Source organism: Telmatherina bonti, assembly GCF_933228915.1.
Source record: "Telmatherina bonti genome assembly, chromosome: 22".
Lineage (NCBI taxonomy): Eukaryota > Metazoa > Chordata > Actinopteri > Atheriniformes > Telmatherinidae > Telmatherina > Telmatherina bonti.
This window is the reverse complement of record NC_136631.1, coordinates 28,656,684-28,683,614: the sequence shown is the minus strand read 5'-3', so window position 1 is coordinate 28,683,614 and position 26,931 is coordinate 28,656,684. Positions and strand designations below refer to the sequence as shown.

The following is a 26,931-nucleotide window of genomic DNA, read 5'->3' as shown; positions in this document are numbered from 1 at the left end:
ATGCCCAGGCGTTGTAGGGAGGTCATACAGGCACGCGGAGGCCACACACACTACTGAGCCTCATTCTGACTTGTTTAAAGGACATTACATCAAAGTTGGATCAGCCTGTAGTGTGTTTTTCCACTTTCATTTGGAGTAGAACTCCAAATCCAGACCTCCATGGGTTGATACGATTTACATTGATAATTTTTGTGTGATTTTGTTGTCAGCACATTCAACTATGGAAAGAACAAAGTATTTAATAAAAATATTTCATTCATTCAGATCTACAACGTGTTACTTTAGTGTTCCCTTTAGTTTTTTTAGCAGTGTATGTCAACAACATAAAAGATAAATAATGAGGAAATGGTGAATCAAGAATGTTAAACTTTATTAGCACTGAACAGATGAACAGATTTTACAAAGAGAAAGATTTTAGTCCAGAGAACAGAGTTGATATAAAACAAAGTGGAAAAAAGAATTCAGCTACGAAGAGGAAGATTCACAGACTGCTGACGTCCAGTTTATTTCTGACCAAGCTGGGAGAGCTGTGGAGAGAAAAGAGGTGGTCAGCAGCAGGGAAGCTTCTCAGCACATTCACACGTTAAAAACAAAAATCATCTATTTTGCTAGAATTCAAAATGTATGAAAAATCATCAAACTTTCACCATTAACAGGCTTGTTTCTCACCTGTTTGATGAACTGAGCAGCATTGAAGAGTTCACTGCATCCATAAACAACTTTTCTCCCCTGCTTAGACTGAAAATACACAAAACATTTTCTACATTAAATGTGGACCATATGCCACGATCACCTCCAGTACTTGTCTACACGGTAAGTTGGTGCATGAGGGAGAACTGGAGGAGCTATTGAGCACAATAACTATAAATATGAATAAAAATCAGATGTAATATTCTCCTTCTGCGGGTGTTCCTGTTACTGACTCTTAAATGAATCATGAGAATATGTCCTTCCAGATTATCAGAAAAACTTACACTCCTATGTACACCAACCTATTTCATCAGGTTGGGACATGTGGTCAGCATATAGGGAGATCCAGCTTACGAGGCCTTTGGGCCAAATTAGACTTTGAGGATGACGTCATTACAGATAAAATTACAGGAAAACACAAACACGTTTTTTTTTACCATGTAAGGATGCAAACAGGTGTTAAAATGTTTTAAACATGGAGGAATAATCAATTCAGCGGGTTGCTATGACAACCTGTCACTAATGTATTTTCTCGGACTGAGAATCAGAGGATTTATTCCGAATTTATTGAACCAAGCTCAAAGAACATTATAGATTTTACTTTTCTAACATAAAAAACCTGAACATGAACTTTGTTTGTCATAACGGAAATAAATTATTATTCCAAGCGGGATGTTTGTGTCCACATTTAAGCAACTTGCAGGTCTTTAAAAAGCATTTTATGTCAAAGAAACTGATTATATGGAAGCACATGAAAGTTTTCTGTTTTCAGAAAGTCAATAAAGTTGTTTAATAGAAAAGCAGAAAATTCAGTTTTTTATAAAAACTTTATGATTTCTGAATAATAGTCCATTAAAGGTTTAGTGAAATAAGAAAAAACTGCAAGATGAAAGCTTCAGATTTGATGTGATTTGGAAAATTTCCTTCATTCATTTTCTATTCCACTGAGTTCAGGTTGACGGGAAGCTGGAGACTACAGCAGACCTGCACCCACCTCTACAGGTCGCCAGTCCATCACAGGACTTATATAAATTCATATTAAGACTTTTTTCCTAATAGTGATTCATCTTTTAAAAATATCAACAGTGTGTAAAAAGTTATTCTTCTCTTCTGGAGGATTTTCTGTAAACAGATTTCAGAGGAACATCTGTACTGATACCTTGGTGTAGTCCACCAGGTTCTGGTACTCGATGTAGTTCCCTCCTCCCACCACAAACACGATGGCCTGAAACACAGCAGGGGGTTAAACTTGACTGGACCACCTCCACGCATCCCATCTGTTTGCTGATGGGATTAATAACTCGCTGATCAATAAAACATGAAAACTGCCAGAACACCAGAAAAATCATCTTCAGGATGGAAAGAAAAGTAGCTATGAAGGAAATCTTAAAGCAGAAGTAAAAACAGGATGTGCCCAGTTCAGCTGTCACAGAACACATCTGACATGTCCACCAGTTCCACCAGTTTTCTGGTAAAAACATCAAGCTACCGTCTAAAAACTGACGTTTTCCACCTTCTTTTACAACATAAAAGATGGAATAAAGCTGAAAAACTGCAGAAATAAATATAAAGACAAACATGGCCGTAATACCAGCAGCAGAGGTGGACCAGTGGAGAGGAAGTCTCCCACAGAAACATCTAGACATAAATCTGGAACTGCTCTGGAAACAGCAGGAATCACTGCTGATGTGGTTCCTTGGTTTTTAAGGTAGAACAGCAGAGGAACTGCTTCTTGGTACCACCAACGGTACCGAGCTGCTACTGACTGGTGTAAAACGACGTTCTGATGTTTAGCTCTGCTGTCTGCACAGCCGGAGCTGCTGTCTCTGTCACAATCCACAGGATTAATAAAGTTCAGATTGAAAACATAATACATAATTGTGTAGGTCTGTGAGTGGGTCCAGGATGAAGCAGGCAGGATCTGTGGTGCACAGCGTCATTCCTAATCTGTCCTGTATTTCCTTTCATCGTGTTAGACGCGTAAATGGCTCTAGATCTCATCAATCAGACGCTGGTCCAGAACCAGACTCACCTCCTGAAAAGGGTTCTTGTTCCTGGGAATGGAGCTGAAAAAGAGGAGGGAGATATGATGAGACATTTCCATCGCTCAGCGAACGCCAGTGTGCCGGGAAGGTTCGGCTCCCAGTAGGAACAGGTGTGTTTAATACCTCTCGCTGCCGCGCAGCATCTTTGGGTCGAAGTACCGATAATCGTCCGTCTCCTGGAAAAACCAGAGAAAAAAAGTCACAAAAACCAGTGACAACATTCAGTTTCCGCTCCATCTTCCAGATCATCGTTTCTATGGCAGCAGGAGAACGTCTTCCATCCTTCAGGATCAAGTTTGTTCATGTCGCATAAAGAAAAGTAGAGACATAAAACCAGAGCTGGACTGGGCAGCTCTGATGTTGTAACAGAGAAGCTCTGTCCCCCTGGATTAAGAAGATGAGACCTTCAGGAAGCGCTGTGAAGAGGACCTCAGACCAACTCTGATAAACACGACAGAGCCAAACCATTTAAAGGCTTTAAAAACGGTTAATAACAACATGTTCTGTGTCCAAAAACTGACTAGAAGCCAACACGGAGAGGCGAGCACGGGGGTGATGTCATCATATCGCAGAGCCGCAGGGTTTGGGCAACTGCAGTCGGTGCAAAGTCAACACCAAATTAGAAAAACGCTCAGAGAGCGCAAACCTCCGCCAAGGCCTTTAAAATGTTCCTGGATCCAAACGGTGATCCAGATCACCACCAAGATTATACCAGTTCTTCCTTTTCACATTTTCAACAAGTCTTGAAAATTTCATGAAAATCCATCCTGAACTTCTTAAGTTATCTTGAACACAAACAGACAAACCAACAAGCAGACAGAGAGACAAACAGACCAACAAACAAACCAACAGACCGACAAACAGACCAACAGACAGACCGACAGACAAACCAACAGACAGACAAACAGACCAACAGACAGACCGACAGACAGACCGACAAACCGACAGGCAGACAGACCAACAGACAGACAGACAAACCAACCAACAGACAGACAGACAGACAGACAAACCAACAGACAGACAGACAGACAAACCAACAGACAGACAGACAGACAAACCAACAGACAGACCGACAGACCAACAGACAAACCAACAGACAGACCGACAAACCAACAGACAGACAAAGCAACAGACCAACAAACAGACCTACAGACAGACCAACAGACAGACAGACAAACCAACAGACAGACAGACAGACAAACCAACAGACAGACAGACAGACAAACCAACAGACAGACCGACAAACCAACAGACAGACCGACAAAGCAACAGACAGACAGACAAAGCAACAGACCAACAAACAGACCTACAGACAGACAGACAGACCAACAGACAAACCAACAGACAGACAAACAGACAGACCAACAGACAGAACGACAAACCAACAGACAGACAGACCAACAGACAGACAAACAAACAGACCGACAGACAAACCAACAGACAGACAGACAGGCAGACAGACCAAGAGACAGACAGACACGCCGGTAAAAACATGACCTCCTTGGCGAAGGTAATACAGAGAGTAGCAGTAGTGTATGCGGATGATGAGCAGGACTGTGTCGGGCAGGTTTGGGGCGATCAGGCTTTAACTGGCCAACCAGCGTTAGATGGAAGAGAAGACTTAAGTACAGCATTAACCAGCAGGTGGAAGTTAGAGGAATTATCGATAATCACACCCAGACTTTTTGCATGAGTACGACGATATGAGGAAAGCAGACCAAGAACACTGACAGGACCGGTTAAAAGCTCAGAACTTCCAAACACCACAACATCAGCTTTTTCCTTATTTAGGTGGAGAAAGTTTAAATCCATCCTGCAGGCATCTGAGGGGTCAGTCAGTCAGTGACCCCCCCACGTGTACCCCTGACATGTAATGATGTCTGGAGTCTCTGAACTGAATCCAGATCAACATTAATATTTACACACACATTATGTGCAACATAAATACATTTATTCTGATCCAGTCGGAAAACTCGGCTCTGAAGCACACAGATCAATGTGTGAGAAAACTGGGAAAAGCATTTCACTTTTCCCAGTTTAGGGGTGGCAGTGACCTTGTGACCTCACGATCAGCGGTTCGATTCCTGCTCCCTACGCTGCTGCAGACCTCTGGGGACCGGTCCCAAGCCGTTAAACGTGCCAATTCACGCAGCGGTGATTGGCTAAGGGACAGAGGAACAACGTTTCTCCGGCAGATTAGAGGAATTTTCTGACAGAAAAAGATGAAGCTCAGCCGTGTCTGACCCGGCAATTCTCCAAGTTTTGGTTCAACCCCAACCCGAACACAATCCCACAATGCAACAGGAACCACATTCACACACTGAGGACAATCTGATAGAGGGAGAATGTGCTCTTCTATTTCTTTTATCATCCTCCTGGTCCTGTCCTCCACCCTCCTCATCCTCAACAACAGGATCTTTGTTCTCGTTTGTAACTCCAGACGATGAGAAACCTGCAGGTGTGTGTGTGTGTGTGTGTGTGTGTGTGTGTGTGTGTGTGTGTCTGCACATGAATGTCATTCACTGTGAGGACCAGGTTGGTTTTCAGGACATTCATGGAGCTGGTGGAAGGTTCAGAGGTAGTTTCAGGATTCAGGCTAGAAGCAGTTTGAGGTCTGCAGGAGTGAAGACAGACCGATACCAGCACCTTGGTCTGCCGATACCAGCACCCGGACCGATACCAGCAGGTTTGGTCTGCCGATACCAGCACCCGGACCGATACCAGCACCCATATTATAAACCAGACTGATACCGGCGACAAGACTTAAACCACAAATCAGACTGACACCAGAAACCGAACCCTGATACCCCTGAACTCAGGGTTGAACAGGAAAAACGACACGGTGCTGACCATACTAAATAAAAAGAAGAAAATCAGCTGATGGAGAAACCAGATTGAATGGAAATCAATGAGATGGCATCAGTATAACTGTGTTGCTCTGCAAACAGAAAGAATCAATGTGTTTCCTGGCAGCAGAGAGTGGTTTAAAATTCTGCCAGGAATGTTACTAAAGCCTGGATTTATCTCTCACTTCATCATTTTAACACAGCAAAGTCAAAACAGACAAATAACAACATGAGTATTTCCCTGCAGGCTCCCTGTGGATCGAACACACGTCATGTGTCTAACTGTTTCCTTCCAACATTCAGAAACATCCAGAAGACCAGTGTCTGAGATCCGGAGCAAAAGCTCAGCAAAACGACGCCTCATTCCACAAAAAGTTCTTGTTTCTACTCGTCCGAACGGATCTGCAGAGTTTATTCCTCAGATCCTGATGGTGTCAGAAAGCGTGGAAACAACACGGAGCTCTACAAACACCTTCCTGCACCTGTGCTGTGGTTGCTGGTTCTACTTCCAGCCAGTTTTCACTGAACTCAGGGAGACGTTTCCCACATGCAAACACAACTCACAGGATGAGACTTCATCTCCATCAGGTTGTCCAGGATCCGGGTCACCGGAAGGTTCTGGAACGAGAGGAGAAACGCAGCTGTGAGATCATCGTCATGGAAACAGCCACTTTATCAAATGACTGAAATTGGGGTGAGACAGCGTGTCGCACCTCCGACACCAACATCACATTGTAGAGACAGAACATAATCTGGGAACTTCTGTGTGAATGACGGTCAAGTGGAAAATATGGAGGACAAACATCTAGTCCAGGTCTTAGATCCTCACACACCATCACACCTTCAACTCTGTGGCGTTCCATGCATCTCTGAGCAACGTGCTACATACATACTTCTGCTCCTACAGCCTTAGTATGCAGGAGCTTCCTCCTCCCCCCGCCCGTCTCAAGCCAAGCAGGAGGTTTTTATCCTTCCCTTTCCTGGGCTTTTCCCTGGAAGAGTGTGGAGACGTTGAGGAGCAGGTTGACTCACATGCTGTTTGAGCACCAGGTTCTTCACGCCCTCCATGACGAACTGAGAGCCGGTATTCACCACTCTGGAGAGGAGCCTAGAGGAGAGGAAAACAGCGAGGGAAGGACGGGGTTAGGATGGGGTTAGGATGGGAGTCGGAGGAAAACCCAACCTGGTGAGCTACGAAGAGCTGAACGTTTAAGGACATGAAAGCCATGGAGGATCTGTGAATACATCCTTCCTGAGCTTTACTGAACGTTTCCAACAAACATAAACAGCTTCAGTATAAATTTATTTCATTCTAATGCATCAGATACTCATAACAGATCCATACAGATTACTGATAGTTATATCTTCATGGAAATGATCAGAGATTTTCAGCTTTATTTCGTTTCCAATACAATGAACATTTTAAACCCACAGCCTTTAAATTGCATTTATTTCCATCTTCTTGTGAGATGAAGGAATCCTGACATCCTGCCTGCATTTCCCTCTGAAATGGAGCCGTTTTCTGCAGGAAATCCTGCAGGACAGGGAGCATGTGGGCTGAAAAAGAGCATTTAGGCGGTTTTTCATCCCCAACTCAACATGTTCTCGTTCTCTTTGAATGCTGAGGAAATGATCAGACTGTTCCACCAGACAGTCACTTACAGGCTGTTTCTGATCATTTTCATATAAAAATATGATCAGTGGTATCCAACAGTAGGACTAGCGGCATTCTTCTTACCCCATCGGCTTGACACCACTGTTTCCATAGTTAGCCGGGGTGGCAGCCATTTTTGTAAACGCCCTGCAAGAGAAAGAGATGAAAACATGAATTTACTCTGGATTTTATCATCCATCTCTTCATCCATCATCCCTCCATCATCCATCCATCATCCAACCTTCCATCCATCCATCCATCCATCTTCAGCTGCTTATCCGGGGTCGGGTCGCGGGGGCAGCAGCCTAAGCAAGGAAGCCCAGACTTCCCTCTCCCCAGCCACATTTGCCAACTCTGCGGGGGGGATCCCGAGGCGTTCCCAGGCCAGCCGAGAGATTTAATCCCTCCAGCGTGTCCTGGGTTTTCCCCGGGGTCTCATCCCAGAGGGACGTGCCTGGAACACCTCACCAGGGAGGTGTCCAGGAGGCATCCTGACCAGATGCCCGAGCCACCTCAACTGGTCCCTCTCGATGCGGAGGAGCAGTGGCTCTACTCTGATCTCCCGGATGATCGAGCTCCTCACCCTATCTCTAAGGGAGAGCCCGGCCACCCTGAGGAAACTCATTTCAGCCGCCTGTATACGAGATCTCCTTCTTTCGGTCACGACCCACAGCTCGTGACCATAGGTGAGGGTAGGAACAGAAGAGCGCTGCGCTCTGTAGGTTACAATCTGCTTGAGGTCCCAGGACCCAGAACGGAAAACAGGTCCAAAAGAACTTATTACCCCCAGAACTGTGTTCAATATGAGACTACAGACATCGGCATTCAGAACAGAACTTGTCCTTTGTCGCTGTCTTAATACCTCTGCCAAGGAGGTTTTGTTTTAGCCGGCGTTTATCTGTCTGTGTGAAACATTACTCAGAAATTATGGATAGATTTTCATGAGATTTTCAGGACTTGATGGAAACCTGAAAAGGAAGAACTGATTTAATTGTTTGGTGGCGATCTGGATCACTGTTTGGATCCAGGAACGTTGTAAAGGCCTTGGCGGAGGTTTGCGCTCTGAGTGCTTTTCTAGTTATTACTGTATTTTGTGTTTTATTTTTGCTCTTTGCTCCGATAATCTCTTGCTGGGAGTGTAAATAAACTTTTCTTTTTAACTTGGTAGGAATATGGATCTTTTTAGGATGTAAATGTGAAACAATGGATCAACAAGTATAGTATAGCATTTCCTTTACTTTTGTGCACAGTGCTAAATTGTATCATATGTTTTAACCAGGGACGCCAGAACACACAAGTTTATTGTTTACGTTCCTGTTCTTGGACTAATTTCTGTTAAAAAGCCTCTATTAAGTTAGAATTACATAAAGAAGTTACACGTTCAATTCCCATGTTGTGAATACAATGTCTGCAAAACAACGTTCAATGGACAGTAGTTCCCGTTTATGCAGTTTACACAGCATTAACATTTTTATACAATTACGAATACAGTCTGTGTTTACATCTACATTTAAAAAAAAAAAAAATCAAGCTATGCATATGTACCTCATAGACAACTTGTATCTGACACTTGAAACGGAATGCATTGGGCTAATGAAAACAAACAAAAAAAACTCTAATTTTGATACAGAACATTCATAAAAGAGGTGTGGTTGGAAGGAAAGGTGACTTTTATGGGAGATATAACGATTGGCCAGACAACAGAAAGTAGCACGGCTGACGACAACGGCATCTTGGAAAACAATCACTCGTCGCCTCTGTTTGCGTAGCAGCTAGAGTGCCGCAGCTTGATGACGTCGTCACGGTGGAGTGGTGTCCCATTTCTTAGGGGAACATTTTCACCACTTGACACTTACCCCTCCACTGGGGGGCCGAGGGATAGGGCTAGGGGAAGGGGTAAAAGATAGAACTGAGACTTACTTCCACTGTTTGATATAGTTGAGAGGAGAAAGGTCACAGCCGGCGTCCATCAGAGCGGTTTTATACTGATCCAAGTCAGACTGAAACACACAAGCACAGAAGAATGACACAGAGCAACACTAAAACCACTAAATCCCAGCGGCACACTGGGAAGACAAGCTGCAGGTGAAATCCACACGGCTGAGGTCTGCAGCCGACCAGAGGAAGCCCTGCAAGCAGACACATTAACGATGCGCCATTTTGGACTGTGGGTGTGTCTCCACGGAGCCTTCAGGCTGGAGAAGCTTACACAACGTGTGATCTGTGTGTGTATGAGAGTAAAATCCCACCACACCACCAAGCCAGCGGCAGCCTGGAGAGTCTGCAGCACAGAGAAGACGAGGAAACAGACAGGAGGCCGAGAGCTGGGAGGTTCATTCAGACTGGGAACACTGGTCTGCTATAAACACTTCCCAGGTTTATAAAGTCCTCTCAGCTGGACTTCATCCTACATGATGTCCCTGTACAGTCACACCGTTTATCCCCCTTCTCTCCAGCAGAGACGTCCTTTCAGGACATTTTCTGACCCGTCTCGCCTCACATGGGACGAATTCAGGAAAAAAAAGTTTTCCTAAGAATTATAAAATTTAGGTGAACTGATAGATCAACATTTACAGATGTTTACAGATGAATACGTCATCTGCTCCTTCTGATTCCTCATTCAGCTTTAATCCTAATCTGTGTGATGAACTGCTAAACTGCAGACACTGGTCAGCTTCATGTTAATGAGGCTCTTCCAGGCTGATGCTGCCACAGGTGTGTTACTCCAGAAAGGTGTGCCGCTTTTCCTTTTCTCAGACGCTCTGCTTCATCTCGGTTCCTGTTTTGTTCTCGGAGAAGAACACGGAACCGCAGGAGGATCCCACAAAGTTTCCGCTTCTCCTGAGTCTCAGCTTTCCACGGTTCAAGATCGAACCCCACGGGAATAAACTTAATGCTGAGACCCAGTGAGGTATTCCCCGCTGGATGCTGCAGTCTGAGGACGTCTAAAGCACCGACATCCTGCGCTGAGTGACGTGGACTTCCCAGTCTGCCTTCACTGGATCCACATCAGATGTGACTGGTGACGTCTCCAGTTCATCCAGCAGTGGCGGTGGTCTCGGACCGCTCCGGCAACATGTCCCTAAGGAGAACCGCCCTCGCCGTGTCCACAGGTTGCTCACACAGGGAGCCGGCGTCACAGCAACAGGAGTCATGACGACTAACACATGATTCTACTGGACAAGGACAGAAGTTCCAAGAGCAGTCGAGGTGACCAGGTTGGGTCTCTGTTGGCTTCATCAGGAACTGATCTCCAGCTCAGCTGGAACAGTTCACACTGAAAAATAAAAAAAAATAAAAAAATAATTGCGGTGTGTCGTCTCCGGGTGGGGAAGGAATGACGAGTCTCGTTCAGGAGAGAGAAGCAGAAAGTAGCGGCAGATCTACAGGAGGATGGATGGAGGTCTGCGGGGATGTGTGTGGAGTAAAACACCTCCTGCCTCATTAAAAATAATCATTCTTATGACTTTAAAAGTGGACATCTGACAGCGGCGGCACGCGGCGTGAAGCTAAACGTGCCTCGTTCACTGTTTCTACCATGAAGGGGGGTTTCTCACCTCTGAAGGAGCCTGCTGAGCAGTGATGTAGAAGATGAGGAAGAGTCTCATTTTGTCCTCCGGAGTTCCAGCTGACAAACACAAACATTTACACACACGGTGAGAACGTTTCTGCCAGGCGTGTTTTCTCACCGTTTGCATCTGCAATTATGAGATGATCTGCAGCTTGACGTCACGACGACACGCTGGCAGCGTGACTTTCACTTTCAGCTACGGTGTGTGTGTATGTGTGTGTGTGCTGTGTGTAGGTGTAGGTGTAGGTGTGTGTGTGTGTATAGGTGTATGTACGTGTGTGTATGTGTGTAGGTGTGTGTGTGTGTGTGTATGTGTGTGTAGGTGTGCGTGTGTGTGTGTGTGTGTGTGTGTGTGTGTGTGTGTGTAGGTGTGTGTAGGTGTGTGTAGGTGTAGGTATGTGCGTTTGTGTGTGTGTGTGTGCGTGTGTGTGCGTGTGTGTGTGTGTGTGTGTGTGTGTGTGTGTGTGTGTACCGTCAGGGTCACTAATGATGTCCAGCAGGGATTTATCCAAGGTCGATTTGCTCATCAGCTTCTCTTCATACTCAAAATAAACATCTAGTTTACGACTCTGAGGAAACAAATAACTTCTGGTTACTGCAGCTCAACCGCTGACCTCCAGAAGATACTTCTGTTAGAGGTCCACCTGGACCTGGAGGTCCACCTAAACCTGAAGGTCCACCTGGACCTGGAGGTCCACCTAAACCTGGAGGTCCACCTAAACCTGGAGGTCCACCTAAACCTGGAGGTCCACCTAAACCTGGAGGTCCACCTGGACCTGGAGGTCCACCTAAACCTGGAGGTTCACTTGGACCTGGAGGTCCTAGAGGTTCACTTAAACCTGAAGGTCTACCTGGATCTAGAGGTCTACCTGGACCTGGAGGTCCACCTAAACCTGGAGGTCCACCTGGACCTGGAGGTCCACCTAAACCTGGAGGTCCACCTGGACCTGGAGGTCCACCAAAACCTGGAGGTTCACTTGGACCTGGAGGTCCTAGAGGTTCACTTAAACCTGAAGGTCTACCTGGATCTAGAGGTCTACCTGGACCTGGAGGTCCACCTGATCCAGGTAGACCTCCAAGTCCAGGTCTGGCAGGTTTATTTCATCCCGAGGTAACGGTGAGTGTTTTGTACCTTGATATGGTCGAGAACAGCGGTGGCGACGTTGGTGTGCAGGTCAATCAGTCTCTTCTTCTCCAGAAGCTCAGGCAGAGAACTACAGGAAACAGGAAGTAGAAAGGTTCCTGGTTAGAACTGGACGGAAACATTCATAGACCACAAACACTAACAGCTCAGCGGTTATCGGAGCGGTTGCAACACGTTTTCAGTCTGAACCTCCTCATCTATCTATCATCTGCATCTATCATGTGCATTTCTAGAGCCGCTGCTGCCCAGCAGCACCCTGAGGCTGACAAACCGACACGATACAAGGTTTACATCCGACATGATGTTTGGCTGCATGGTAGGGCTGGGTGATACGATGATCGTCTGGACGATAGAAATCCTCCATCGTTTCATACGAGGCTCTATCTTTTACGCCACGATACGCTGCTTTACTGCAGTATTTTACTTCAAGATGTGCTTTACGGTACGCTGCAGTACATAAACGAACATGGAGGAAGACGGTAGCAGTCGTGTTTCAGACACAAACAGGTTTATATGGTTATGTGTGTCGTTATGGGGAGATAAGATGAGCGATGTCGGGATACGAGGGTTTGGTCGTATCACCCAGCCTTACTTCACGGTAAAATGAGGAACTGGATGTTCTGAACACGCAACGGCGCTGATTCAGCAAAGAAACAAGGAGATTAAAGAGAGAGAAAAAAGTCGTGGTGAGATGGTCTTCCGCTGGCTGGAGAGAGCTGACAGGTCAGGTAGGATGGAGGCTGGGTTAGCCGCCGATGGGGGGCAGGCGAAGATGCAGGTGGACCGGACGACTGCCAGCTTGGTGGAGAGACCCCGAGGGTTTACAGACTGATATGAGTCTGTTGCGTGTTCTAAACATGTTCATAGATAAAATCTGTAGCATGTGGAAACACCACTTCTTCTTGTGATGGAGACGAAGGCTCCTGCAGAGATGATCCTACAGCAGCGAGGTTGTTACCTGACAGCAGAGGTGAGCTTGGCGGTGTTGTCCGACAGCATGCTGATGGCTCCTTCATCCTCCCCCTCTAAACCCTGGACATGGAACAAAGAGGATTCGATGCTCAGCGTCATGAGGAAGTTGTTGAACAGAAAACCCTGAAACCGGGAATATCTAGCTGAGAAACGGATCAGAAGCTGGGAAGTAAAACCACGTGTGAGCCTTATCTGGACCACAAGGATCCAGAACTGGTCAGCAGGTGTCTGCAGGACTGCTGGACATCACAAGCTATCGCTGATACAAGCAAGAACATGTTCCTGACCTCAACAGCAGCTCTGATTGGAAGCAGGTCTTTCTCAGATCTGTGTGGTCATAAATCAGATCAGGACCTGCAGGAGTCTACAGGTTTACTTGGAATAAAACCTGCTGCAGATAAAAACGGTTCAACATCATCCGGAAGGCATTGGTGAGAGGCAGGTACTCTCACCTGGTACCTGCCCTTCCCCCCCGTGTGAGCGTGTCTCACCATGATGCTCTTCAGACGTTTGACCTCGTCCTCCTGGGCTCTGTACGCCTCCAGCTCCTCCTGAACGGACTCGGCCACCTCTGGAAACGGACTGGAACAGACACATAACACACTGACTCTCAACACAACAACACACAGGCTCAGTGGGCGCATTCTGGCTTTATCTGAAACCAGGAGCTGAGACTGCTGGGAAATTCCCACAATACACCGGGACGCGCCCCACGATGCACCGGGACGATGCACCGGGACGCGCCCCACGATGCACCGGGACGCGCCCCACGATGCACCGGGACGATGCACCGGGACACGCCCCACGATGCACCGGGACGCGCACCATGATGCACCGGGACACGCCCCACGATGCACCGGGACACGCCCCACGATGCACCGGGACACGCCCCACGATGCACCGGGACACGCCCCACGATGCACCGGGACGCGCCCCACGATGCACCGGGACGCGCCCCACGATGCACCGGGACACGCCCCACGATGCACCGGGACGCGCCCCACGATGCACCGGGACGCGCCCCACGATGCACCGGGACGCGCACCATGATGCACCGGGACACGCCCCACGATGCACCGGGACGCGCCCCACGATGCACCGGGACGCGCCCCACGATGCACCGGGACACGCCCCACGATGCACCGGGACGCGCCCCACGATGCACCGGGACACGCCCCACGATGCACCGGGACACGCCCCACGATGCATCGGGCTCCTCTCCTCTCTTTACTCTCCATGTAGATCCATATGACATTAGTTTATCCAAGATCCTGGATCAGAGTTCTGGTTTTCCAGAAACCAGAACCAGAACAAGGTTTTCCCTCCTGGGTCGGGTTCTGGTGGAGGTTTTCCCCTCTGGGTTCTGGTTCTGGTGGAGGTTTTCCCTCCTGGTTCTGGTGGAGGTTTTCCCTCCTGGTTCTGGTTCGGGTGGAGGGTTTCACTCCTGGTTCCGGTCCAGCTCAGAACCAAGGACTGAATCAATGATCTGATCTTTCTGTGGGTTTTGATCTTCTGAACACAGTGTTCTAAACTGTGATCTGGACTGAACGGAACAGAAACTGGTTCTATCAGAAAGGTTCCGTCCCTCCAGTCTGCTGTGGGACCGCAGGACAGTGGACGTCTCGGTATTGTGTTGTTAGAGTCCAGTTTCAGGCCTGTTGTTTTAGAGAGACTTCTGTCAGAGTGGACAAGCTTCTGCTGACACCTGCAGGACCAGCTGCAGTCTGGACTTTGTCTCCATCTCAACCTATTTCCTGTTTATTTCTGTTTTCCTGGAGATGGGAGCTTTCTGAAAAAGACATTCTGTGTGCTAGAACCAGAAACAGGCACTGTAGACCTTCAGCTTCCTCTGTTCTGTCCTTTCTTCTAGATGCTTCTGTGTCATTATTCTCATTCAGTCTGTTTTCCAGCTGAACGTCCAGAGTACCTGTCGTCCTCCACCACCTCCAGTTCTCCTCCCATGACAGAAACAGAGCTTTGTTTAGCCCTGATAGCAGAAATATGTGTAATTATGAACTACACAGATTCAACTCTCCTTTCTGGCCCAAATCTACCTTTTTACCATGTATTACCAGTTCCACACTTGCTACGTTTACTAAGAAGGTGTCTTACGAAGCAGAAAAGGCGTTTCAGCAATCTGAATATACCCAATATTCTGGGTCTGGTGGAGGTTTCTATGCCCAGATCAAACCCATTGGATCACATGAAGAGAGCTTGAGGAGCTACTCAACATGGTGAAAAACAATGACTGGATTTCCAAGAAAGAACATGACTATTATGTCAACATTCCTTCTGTCTACATGCTCCCAAAAGTCCACAAGAATTAAATCTACCAGGCAGACCGATTACCAGTGGGAATGATTCCATGACAGGACCTCTCCTAAATTTGTTGAGAGACTGCCCTCTTACCTTCAGGACAGCACAAGAAAGAAGCACAAATACAGAATATTGGTTCTTGCATTATGGCTGGACGGGTCAGGAGTTTCCAAACTGTCAACTCGGGGCAATTTCTGCTGTGGTAACTGCAATTATTGTGAAACTATGGTGAAAACAGACACTTTCAGAGACAGGTTCAGGAACAAAACCTTTCCTGCCACCAGTTTAATTGTAAAACCAGCCATGTTCTGCTTTGTGGTTGTTTCTATAAGTCTGACCACACGAAGGCTAACACGTGGCTGAACACAGACATGTAATCTCATCTCGTAATGTGAACTATCCTACAGCCAAACACTTTTATGGAAGCTCAACATACTTGTGATAAAACTGAGTGTTATAGCATTGAAGCCATTAGCTCTGATGTCAGGGGTGGGGACAAGGTTAGACGCCCCAAACAAAGAGAGGCATCCTGGATTTAGAGCCTCAATGGTACCAGATATCCAGGTCTAAATGAGGACTCTTATTTAGCTTCATTTTTATAGCTTTTATCTTTTGATATTATTTTTAAATCTCTCAATGAATTACATGTATTGTCTGTGGATTTTTGTTGCCCTCTGCATATTCATGGCTGGGTTTTCACAGAGTAAGAAAACTTTGTGGTATGTTTTTATTCTAATGTCTGCATTTCTATGTCCCCCTAGAGCCGAGAGGGAATTGTTGCTTGTGGAAGATTCTGATTGTTGTGATTCCTTCTTGTATTTATTGTTTGATGCCCCTAGAGGCCTTAATATGGTCCTACATGGTGCCAAACATGCACACCTGTGATAATTATAACCACTCTGGCTGTTTGTCCTTACACACGCTGAAGAAGGCATGAGTTGATAAATGTTGGTGCATTTTTACTGATTCTTGCCCATTTTTATGAAGGCCTTTCTATTCTAACCACTTTGAGTGTCTGGAACTGGATTTTTTTTGTCCAGTTCCTTTGGATTTGAATCCTCTCCTCGTGCCCAAGATCTACTCGGTTATTGGCATTCAATCAGCGCACTGCTGGGGCTTTTTAATAATGTTTACTTATATTTGTTAGCATAAACTTCTGTTCAAGAAAGATTTTGAAGCATTTTACCAGAAATGTAATGTTACTGACGTGGCTTATTTGTTTAATTTTAAAAGGTGTTTAAAACATTCATTAGAGGAAGTCAATTTATAGGAATATAAGACTTCAGTAAAATGATTGCAGACCAGTTCCTTCTTCCTGTCATGACATCAGATCACCTGGACAGGCCATTGGTTCACCACAGAGACATGAGTAAAATGATTTAACCTGCTTCAGATCCTGTGTTTGTTGGGAGGAAGCTGGAGAACACGGCTGATCTCACCAGGTATGTCAGAACCTGAGCAGTTCTGTTCAGCAAGCTGGCTTTTATCGATGCACAACGTTCATAGTTCTTGGTGATTTCAGCTGTCAATGCTGTTGCTAAAGGAAGCACGTTTTATTTTGGGTTTTTTTAAGAGACGCTGGAACAAATTGTTTCCTGCCAGGAAGTAAAAGAAAGGTAAGTGTGTGCAGCCAGTAGAAGGCTGAAGGGTTAATATGTGGAGTTTTGTGGTTTCATCCCGTCCACGCTTACTGTGTTTGGAAAAAACGGATCTTCAGCTGCGTTAAACACTGACTGGATAAATGTCTGCAGAACGGACGCCAGCCGACGTCTGTAGTTCAGGAACTGACCTGCCCTTGTGTTTCTGCCAGAACCTGTCAGCAGCAGTGAGGTCGTAGATCTTCCTGTTCTTCTTCTTGGGTCTGGCGCCAGCAGGTGATGGCTCCGAGCCGCTGCCCTCCTCCATCATCACCCTGTTCAGATGGAAGTCCTGGTGGGCACACAGGACAGTGTGTGAGTGGCGGATGAAGCTGTGACTGATCTCTGAAAAGTGCTCCAGTGTGGTCATTTTACTGGATTTTCAAACCAGTAAATCATTACAACTCTGACGGAAGTACGGCTGTTACGTTTCCAACCACAGAAAAACTGGGAGAAAAGTCCAATTTGCTTAATTTGAAGCCTTTTTTTTTTGGCTTTTTAACAAAATATGGAAAAAATGTAACTTCATTTTTCTTTGTATTTTTCTATTTATCACAATGTGATAGGTCAAGATGGTTTCAGTGTAATCTTTTGCTTCCTAGTTTGCATTCGTGGCCAGAGGTAAGTACCAGACTGTGTTCAATAAGGGTTTGGAACAAAGGTGTCGCCATGAAGTGATGCACAATGTCTTGGAAAGTGTGTGTCACATATTATACGTTTGGTAAAACAGGTCTCTCATCACTAACCCTCATTTAGTTTTTTCCATTAAGTTGCTCTTTTTAACTTTTGCTGCATAAAAACAAAAGTGCATAAAAGTGTTTACATTTTTTAAGGACTGATCTGAACTTTTAACTTTACTTTTCAGTCAGATGTGGTCAGATTTTAATCTCCTGCTTCACAGCTTCTCAGCTGAGCAGTTTTTCTTTTTTCCATGAAATCATATTAAGTTGTCATTACTGACTTCCTATTTTCCACTCAGAGTTTTTTCTGGTGTCGATGATCTGAATCCATCTTTAGGTTTTTGGTTCCAAACTGCGATCACAAACTGATTGCATCACCTCATGTTAGCTCAGGTTTGGAGAGAAAACAACAAAACTCAGTCCAAGAGCAGCAGGAGTGCTGCTTCACTCAGAGCTTCAGCAGTTCATCATCACCGCTGTTAAACCCACTGAAAACAAACCATAATATTACCGTTGCCACAGTAACCTACACAGATGTGGTTCCCTCTTATTTTCAATCTCATCCCTCATGGTAAATCCTGAATGCAAACAGAGACATTATTGTGCTGCAGAAAAAGTTTGGGAACCACTAGCGTAGCTGATAGCAGCCAGGTTGTGAAGCCTTCGGGCCCTTTCTGAGGTAAACCTGGAGGTTTAGTCATCAGAAAGAAGTTCACGTCAGCCTGAACTTCTTTGTGCTTAGCGCCACTTTACAACGATGTCGTCACAGGTCAATTGATCAATAAACAGCCTAGTTGAGAAAAACCAACAGACAGCATGGAATCTTGTTTTGGATCCAATCCTCCACGCTGAGCTGCATGAGGGTTGGATCCAAAAAAAACCTCCAGCAGAACCCGGCTTCAGGGAGAGCTGAGTCCCCGGTCCGGGATCTGCCGGGCGGCTTGGGGTGGAGCGGACAGGAACGGACCTCTCTTCACTGCATAGTTTGAAAATATTTCCTCCAGCTGCAGCTCGTCTTTTAACTGGCTTCAAGTATCACCAACGGATTATTATTAAAACTGACCCAAAGATTGATTTTAAGATGGACCTTTTTAAAGATTTGACATTATTTCAATTTTATCACCAGTGTGACATAACATCATTATTTGTTTAAGAGATTTAGTTTTAGATTTATTTACAGACCTAAATGCATCAGAAACGGCCATTAAATGGGAGTTTGGTGGATCATTTAGTTGTAATGATGCTTCTTGCTTATAACTCGGCACTGCTGGGAAGTCTGTTCATTTCCCTTTTAAATGGAGACACGGATGGAAGGAAAACATTGAAGGAAAAGCAAGGAAAATGCATGTGTGGGATGAGCAGCAGAGGAGAAGGCGGGTTTTATCCATGAAAAACCTGACAAATCTTCTCTGTCATCAACATCATCGGATTCTGCTGTCAAATCTGACATTTTTTAATAACAGGATGATTGAAGTCTGAAGAAACAAGTCATATTAGTAATTTAACTATTAATTCAATAAAGAAATAATTGACCAAAGACTAATTTTCTTCCATTTTGTGCAGAGTTGAGTTTGAGTTCACGTTCAGTCCGTAGTGGTCCCATTTCCATCTTACTCTGACGTTTCAGGGGTGGCAGGAAAAGAACTAAACCTTTCCAACAGAGAATATCACAGCTACTGCAGATAAATAAGTGAAAATCACATTTCTATGAAGCTGCCGTTGGAAAATTCTGATGTTTGCTTCAAGTCACAGGATGATGATGATGAAGAGACAGGTTTGCATCTGCACAACTGTTGACAATAAAACGGTTTTTATTCTTTAATGGATGTGTTTGAATCTTACCAGAACATCGTGGATCAGCGCCTGATAGGTCCAGGTGTGGTGAAGGGGCGTGGCCATATCCATGTTACGATCTGCCAGGACAAAGAGGGGTCTCTGGAAACTGGAAAGGACACGACACGGAAATATTCATGGTTTAGTGGAGCAGTAGTCTGGAATTTGACTTTGAAGACGACGAGAAGCTGAATGAAAATCACCTGAACTGTCCAGCAGTCATGCTGTCTCCGGTGAACAGGCTGTTTCTGGCATCCCGCAGGTTCTCTCGCAGCTTCTTATCCAGTTTCTGCAAACACATAATTCAGCAGATAAGAATTCAGGAAAACAAGCATGTGATGAAAATCCATAGAATTGTAAATTGATCCATTTGCAGACAAGAGTGAAAGCATGAAATAAAACCACTGCTTTGTCTAAAAAGGCTCCATGTTTGAGTTCAAACAGGTTGATGCAAGACGAGACAAAAAACACAATCATTTGAGATAATTAAATCCTCAGATTTTATAGGGATACTGAGTAACATTTGAGCAAATCATCAGCCTAATGATTTCTGGGGTCTTAACATGTGTCGGGGCTCCGAGGAGGCTGCACTCTCCTGAAACCAGACATTGTGCAACGTTTTCCTCCTCTTCCAACCAAAGTGTGTCCAGGCTGAAGTAAGGAGGTGAAAGCGGTGTTAGAGAAGGCCAGAAAGAGAAAACAGGAAAGGATCACTCCAGAGGGAAGAAACGAGTCCACCTAGGTAAAGAATTGGTGGCTTGGAGTCTGATGGAGGAACTGTGTGGATTTAAAACTATGGAAGCGTAGAGCCGTCATCCTCATAAAAAAAAAGTTTTGGCCTTTTACGTTATTGTAAAAACATAAAAGTATCACATTATAACGTGACAAGTTTGTTGTAAAAACATAAAACTATCACGTTATAAAAAGTTTATTGTAAAAACGTAGAAATATCACGTCATAACACAACTTTATTGCAAACACGTAAAACTATCACGCTATAACATAAGTTTATTGTAAACACGTAAAACTATCACGCTATAACATAAGTTTATTGTAAACACGTAAAAGTATCACGCTATAACATAAGTTTATTGTAAAAACATAAAACTATCACGCTATAACATAAGTTTATTGTAAAAACGTAAAACTATCTCGTTATAACGTCATAAGTTTATTGTAAAAACGTGAAACTATCACGTTATAACAAGTTTATTGTAAAAACGTAAAACTATCACGTTTTAACGTGATAAGTTTATTGTAAAAACGTGAAACTATCACGTTATTACACAAGTTTATTGTAAAAACGTAAAACTATCACGTTATAACATAAGTTTATTGTAAAAACGTGAAACTATCACATTATAACAAGTTTATTGTAAAAACGTAAAACTATCTTGTTATAACATGATAAGTTTATTGTAAAAACGTGAAACTATCACGTTATTACACAAGTTTATTGTAAAAACTAAAACTATCACGTATCTGAAAATGTGAACTTGGTAATTTTCGACTTTAGATGAGGGAATTGTTTGCGGGGTGGATAGGAGATCACAAATGTTTCATTTACAGGACTTGATAGAGTTTTTCTCCCTTCTTGGGCTGAGACATTGTGAAATTTTGGTGCTTTGGAATACTTTGGATGACATTGTAATAAATATGCGTTCTTTAAGGATACTTTTAAAAGGCATGGGTCTGTACAGAAGGAAGAATGAGTCCGGTCCTCATGACGTGGCATCATTTTTGATTGAAACTTGAGCGGCATGAGAATCGCTATGAATACAAACTACATCATCTTAGCTGCATTCTGGTTCCATCCATCTATCCATCCATCTTCTGCCGCTTATCCGAGGTCGGGTCATGGGGGCAGCAGCCTAAGCAGGGAAGCCCAGACTTGCCTCTCCCCAGCCACATTTGCCAACTCTGCGGGGGGGATCCCGAGGCGTTCCCAGGCCAGCCGAGAGATATAATCCCTCCAGCGTTCAAGTGCTTATGTGTTTTTACAATAAAACTTATCAGGTTATAACGTGATAAGGCCCAAACTTTTTTTATGAGGATGACAGCTCTATTTTTCTGTTTAAAACCGACTATGTTTGCCTCAGTTTTATCAGATTGCTAGGTTAGTGCTGTGGCTGTTGTGCAAACGTAGCAAAACATAAAGAACATTTTCACTTCTTCCAGCAGCGTTGGTTCAGAACAATGGCAGAAAGTCTGATGAACGTTGCAGTACACATCTCTGCCTTTATTTAGATGTTTAGTTGAAGCTAATCGGCTACAGATCACAGCTAACATGACTCCCAAACATTTAGTTCAAGTTGAGCTGGTTTTGCAGGAATAAATGCATTTTTGATAATTCATGTAAATATCAAAGTAACAGAGCGATGAGTAACTGGCCCGGTTTAGTCTTATGGTTTTCATAAGTTGTTTAACAGAAAAAGTTACTGCTTCATTTGATTTTTGAAACTATAATTTCTAATCATGTTTTGGGCAGTTTTTGCTTTTTGTGGGTGTTTTTTATTTTGTGAGTGTGACAAATGAAGACTGTTTAATCTTGCGACAGTGTCATGTGGTCTGTAGGAGGTTAACAGGTTTAGCGCTACTAGTAGCCAAAAGTTACACGGTATCCCTTTAATTACAAACAAGTTGTCTCTGAGAATGTTTAAGGCGTCTCTCAGGAAGTTTAAGACAGGTTTGAGACGACTATCTTAAAAACATCAGCAAAAAGAGAAGGATGAAGGGTGATGTAACACTGACACATACTCTCACATTAAATTTAAACTGTTTATTTGACAAACAAAAAGGATAACTTGCTGGTTTTTAATTAATACGTTTTTTTTTTCTAACCTTATTCCGATAAAGCTGAAATATCTAAATCCAAGTGAATGCATCATATGTTGTCCTACATCAATGCTACCATGTTATTGATTATAATGCAGCATTCATAAAGCATCATCTCATCAACCTACACACTGAAAATCTGTGTTCAAACTCTTCATGTTTAATAAAGAAGATGTCAAAGCCATAAAACCACCACATTTAACAGCTGAAGTCAAACAGTCAGTAAGAACTGATAAAAGAAACTTTGGATCGGGTTTTATCAGTGACATTTAAGGCTGCATTCACATCAGGACAGTCCGCTAGACTCTGTCCGGTTGGGGACTCAGCCCAGCTGTAGGGGGGTGTATCCATGTGAACCGTGTTCATGCTGCACTTTGGTCAAACCAGCCAAACCATTAGAATAATATATTCCCATTCCCACCAGAGGTGGCGCAGCACTACTATTTAGCTAAAGAGAGGACAAGACCGGCGTGAAGAAGAAAACTCTGTTTCTTCCACCTGCCAGTTAAACATGGAGACCAAACTATGGCTGTTTTGGGTTTTTATTGTGTCTTATGCAAGTAAACTGCAGAAATCCACTGCAATGGACGCAGTATGAACACCAGACGAGGCATGTAGACGTGTTCATATTTTATAAATATCATCCATTGAGTGAGCTCACCACAGCCACCATCTCTGCAGCGTTCCCCCGAGGACAGCGGATGATTGGCACCGCACCTGAACAAAAACAAGAGCAGTATCACAATGATGTCATGACAACGTCTCAAACGCGAACATCAGCTCTGAAGCTCATCTTTGGCTAAAAAGGATCAAAACACAGAGAAGACATGTCCAACTCCATTAAAATGTTGTAAAGGATTAACTATTTATTCATCATTTTACTGCCTATTTCATCCACTCCACCTGCTGGTTAACACAAATATTAAACCAGCCAATCACACAGCAACAAGTAACCACGTAGATAAGACGACTTGCTAAAAGTTCAAACTAAGCAACAGAATTAGGAAGGAAGAGGATTTAAGGTGGTTGGTCTGAGTGGATGGATGAATGAATGAATGGATGATGAGTGGATGCATGGATGAATGGCTGATGAGTGGATGCATGGTTGGGAGTGGATGGATGGATGGATGCAGGGATGATGAGTGGATGGATGGTTGGTCTGAGTGGATGGATGTATGGATGGATGGATGATAGGTCGATGGATGGTTGGATGGATGGATGGTTGGGTGGATGGATGGATGCAGGGATGATGAGTGGATGTATGGTTGGTCTGAGTGGATGGATGGATGATAGGTCGAAGGATGGATGAATGGGTGGATGGATGACGGATGGATGGATGATGTATGGATGGATGGATGATGAGTGGATGCATGGATGAATGGCTGATGAGTGGATGCATGGTTGGTGAGTGGATGATGGATGGATGTATGGATGATGAGTGGATGGATGGTTGGTCTGAGTGGATGGATGGATAGATGGATGATGTATGGATGGATGGATGGATGGATGATAGGTCGATGGATGGATGGATGAATGGATGGATGGATGGATGGCTGAATGGACGGATGGACAGATGGATGGATGGATGGGTGGGTGGATGGGTGGACGGACGGATGGATGGACGGACGGACAAATGGACGGATGGATGAATGAATGGATGGATGGATGAATGGATGGACGGACAGATAGACGGACAGATGGATGAATGGATGGATGATAGGTCGATGGATGGATGGATGAATGGACAGATGGATGGACGTACCGACGGATGCATGGACGGATGGATGAATGAATGGATGGATGGATGGATGGATGGCTGAATGGACGGACGAATGGACAGACGGACGGACAGATGGATGGATGGATGGACGGACGAATGGACGGATGGATGAATGAATGGATGGACGGATGGATGGACGAATGGATGGGTGGATAAGTCGCCATAGTCTGACAGATGTCCTTTCCTCTGATCTAGTTAGTTTTTCTTTTTTTTTTGGTTGTTTGAAAAGAAAAAATGTTTCGTGCGTCGCTCACAGGAACGTCCACATTTGTTTTTCTTCTGTCATCAAATCGTCCCATTAAAAGCAAATAAATCTTCATATAAATAAAAAAGTGAGACTCAGACATTAATTCTGCGAGTTTGTTTTAAATAATAAACTGTGATGTTTCTTCTTCCATGATGTTGGTAATCTGTCAGTCAGGCTGCCGCTCAGATCTGAACTCACCCAGAGTCACAAAGAAGCAGAAGAGGCTGTCCACGATGGTGTCCATGATGGCTTCCATGTCCGTGTCCTGGATGTCGGCTCTGTTGATGGCTGCACACCACAGAGATGCAAACACTTCATCTCAGAGCAGAATCTGATCAGCTGATCAATGTGGATTTTCTGGCTACATAAAGCTAAAGTTGCTCTATAAAAGAGTAAAAAACAGTCTTGTTTTTATGACGACACTCATGTTGTATGTTATAAATACATTGTTGTCCTCACAGATCCACTGGGATGCTGCTGATTGGACATGTGTGATCATGATGTAAGAAACATGATTGTGTTACCGTGGTAGGAGATGAGCTCCTTGTTTTGGTGGCAGAGGACGAACATGTCATCTTCCAGCGTGATGAAGTTGAGGTACTGATCAAACACCTGAAACACAGACACAGATCACTTCTGAAGCTAGAATATTGAACATCTGAACCACGAACTATCAATTAAATTCTCCTCAAATCAAAAACTCTTAGTGATCCACCAAACCTGAAAGATCTCAGAGATTTCCTCAGACTGCAGCCATACTGCTGGTTCCAAGTGGTTCTAAAGTGATGCACTGGAAGGTGGCCCATCATGCACTGGGAGACGTCCCATGATACACTGGGAGACGTCCCATGATGCACTGGGAGACGTCCCATGATGCACTGGGAGACGTCCCATGATGCACTGGGAGACGTCCCATGATGCACTGGGCTCCTCTTTCCTCTCCATGTAGAAACATCTGACATTCATCTGTGTTTCTCTTTGTCTTTCTCAGCAGGATCCTGGATCAGAGTTCTGCTGCTGGTGACCCTCTTTCCTGTCCTCTCCACCCCAACTGGTCCAGGAAGATGGACCTCCTTCTGGTTCATACTGAAGGAGGTTTTACTTTCTGGTTCTGGTTATGATGAAGGTTTGTTTGGTTGTAAAGCTGGTTTTTATGAACAGTTGTTAGAAACTGGACTGACGGGGATCACAGGATGGATTAGGTCTAGCTGGATCATAACTGGATTATGATGATCTGGACAGGACTGAAGAGAAACTGGTTCATCATTCAGCAGGTCGCTGAGTTTATTCTCATCAGAATTAAACAACTTTTTAATGTGTTCTTCTTCGAATAAATCTGCGATGTTGGAACTGAATGCAGTAAAACTGTAGCACTCATCTGCCTGACTTGGCTGCTGTGTAATGACAGAGGAAAAACATTCCAAATGTCTGACACCATCATGGAAAAGTTACCTGCTGAGGTTCTGATGAAGTTACCACACTGTCCTCTGCCAGTGTCTATAATCCTGGATGAGCATTTTTCTTTATGCAACAGTATTGTGGTGTTGGGTTATTTCTGTGTTTTTACTGTCAGCAGTCGTCGTGGTTGCTCCTGAAAATACGACTGTGTGCAACAGCTTGACATTTTCTGACCACAGAGTGGAAGACAGAGCAGATATCTAATCCTACACCAGTCAGAGAGGCGACTCAGATTTTCTGTTTTCACAGTGTCGTCTAACTTTCCTCCAGAGAGATTCTCATTTAGACCCAAACCAAACAGACAGGGTCAGAAAGTCCAGCTGTGGTAAACCTGCATGAACGAGGCGGTTCATCAGGAAGGCTAAAACTGTGATCAGCTTCAAACTGTTTGCACTTTTAATGGACTTTACACCTTCTTCTTTTTTTTTTTTTTTTTTTTTTTTTTTAATATATATATATATATATATATATATATATATATATATATATATATATATATATATATATATATATATATGCATGTGTGTGTGTGTGTGTGTGTGTGTGTGTGTGTGTGTGTGTGTGTGTGTGTATACATACACATTTTAGATGTTTCTAAAAGGACAGATTGTTAAATGAAAAGATCTCTTGATAATGTACTTCTTAGTACTAAAATAAAGGGCATACATACTGCTGCATACACGAACTTCGCCTTGGTCGCCCCTGAACTAAATTATTATTTAATAATAAACTGACATCCTTATTTAGCTCTTTTTCTCCAGAAGCAATTTTCTCCCAAACATCTATAGTTAGTGTAAATTCTCTGGATCCATGGAGAACCACATTACACAACACCAGACTTAAAAGTCCACGGCTGGACTTCTAAGTGTGGTGTTACATCTCCATTTGTCAGCTGCAACGCTTGTTTTGGGTTTCACTCACATGTGTGTGCTGCGACTGTCTGCTTCTGAATAAGCGGTTCGTCCCGTCTGCCGTCTGCTCTGGACTAGCGGTACGTCCCGTCTGCTCTGGACTAGCGGTACGTCCCGTCTGCTCTGGACTAGCGGTACGTCCCGTCTGCTCTGGACTAGCGGTACGTACCGTCTGCTCTGGACTAGCGGTACGTCCCGTCTGCTCTGGACTAGCGGTACGTCCCGTCTGCTCTGGACTAGCGGTACGTCCCGTCTGCTCTGGACTAGCGGTACGTCCCGTCTGCTCTGGACTAGCGGTACGTCCCGTCTGCT

At 44.5% G+C, this 26,931-nt stretch overlaps 1 protein-coding gene across 1 annotated transcript in view; it reads right to left on the bottom strand.

The window, feature by feature from the left end:
- Positions 1 to 348: 348 nt before the first annotated feature.
- The window catches only part of scfd1 (sec1 family domain containing 1), a 46,612-nt gene continuing 20,029 nt past the window's right edge, over positions 349 to 26,931 (bottom strand). Inside the window, exons 6-25 of the mRNA XM_079262271.1 lie at positions 24,775 to 24,862; positions 24,449 to 24,538; positions 22,885 to 22,940; positions 19,592 to 19,677; positions 19,398 to 19,497; positions 17,028 to 17,167; positions 13,414 to 13,504; positions 12,909 to 12,982; positions 11,939 to 12,020; positions 11,279 to 11,375; positions 10,793 to 10,863; positions 9,156 to 9,235; positions 7,320 to 7,382; positions 6,614 to 6,689; positions 6,146 to 6,199; positions 2,859 to 2,911; positions 2,723 to 2,756; positions 1,850 to 1,915; positions 670 to 738; positions 349 to 527 (exon numbers count right to left, since the gene is read on the bottom strand). Of these exons, the coding sequence (XP_079118397.1) occupies positions 504 to 527; positions 670 to 738; positions 1,850 to 1,915; positions 2,723 to 2,756; positions 2,859 to 2,911; positions 6,146 to 6,199; positions 6,614 to 6,689; positions 7,320 to 7,382; positions 9,156 to 9,235; positions 10,793 to 10,863; positions 11,279 to 11,375; positions 11,939 to 12,020; positions 12,909 to 12,982; positions 13,414 to 13,504; positions 17,028 to 17,167; positions 19,398 to 19,497; positions 19,592 to 19,677; positions 22,885 to 22,940; positions 24,449 to 24,538; positions 24,775 to 24,862 (1,494 nt within the window). The 3' untranslated portion in view covers positions 349 to 503. The remainder of the gene's footprint in view (positions 528 to 669; positions 739 to 1,849; positions 1,916 to 2,722; positions 2,757 to 2,858; positions 2,912 to 6,145; positions 6,200 to 6,613; positions 6,690 to 7,319; positions 7,383 to 9,155; positions 9,236 to 10,792; positions 10,864 to 11,278; positions 11,376 to 11,938; positions 12,021 to 12,908; positions 12,983 to 13,413; positions 13,505 to 17,027; positions 17,168 to 19,397; positions 19,498 to 19,591; positions 19,678 to 22,884; positions 22,941 to 24,448; positions 24,539 to 24,774; positions 24,863 to 26,931) is intronic.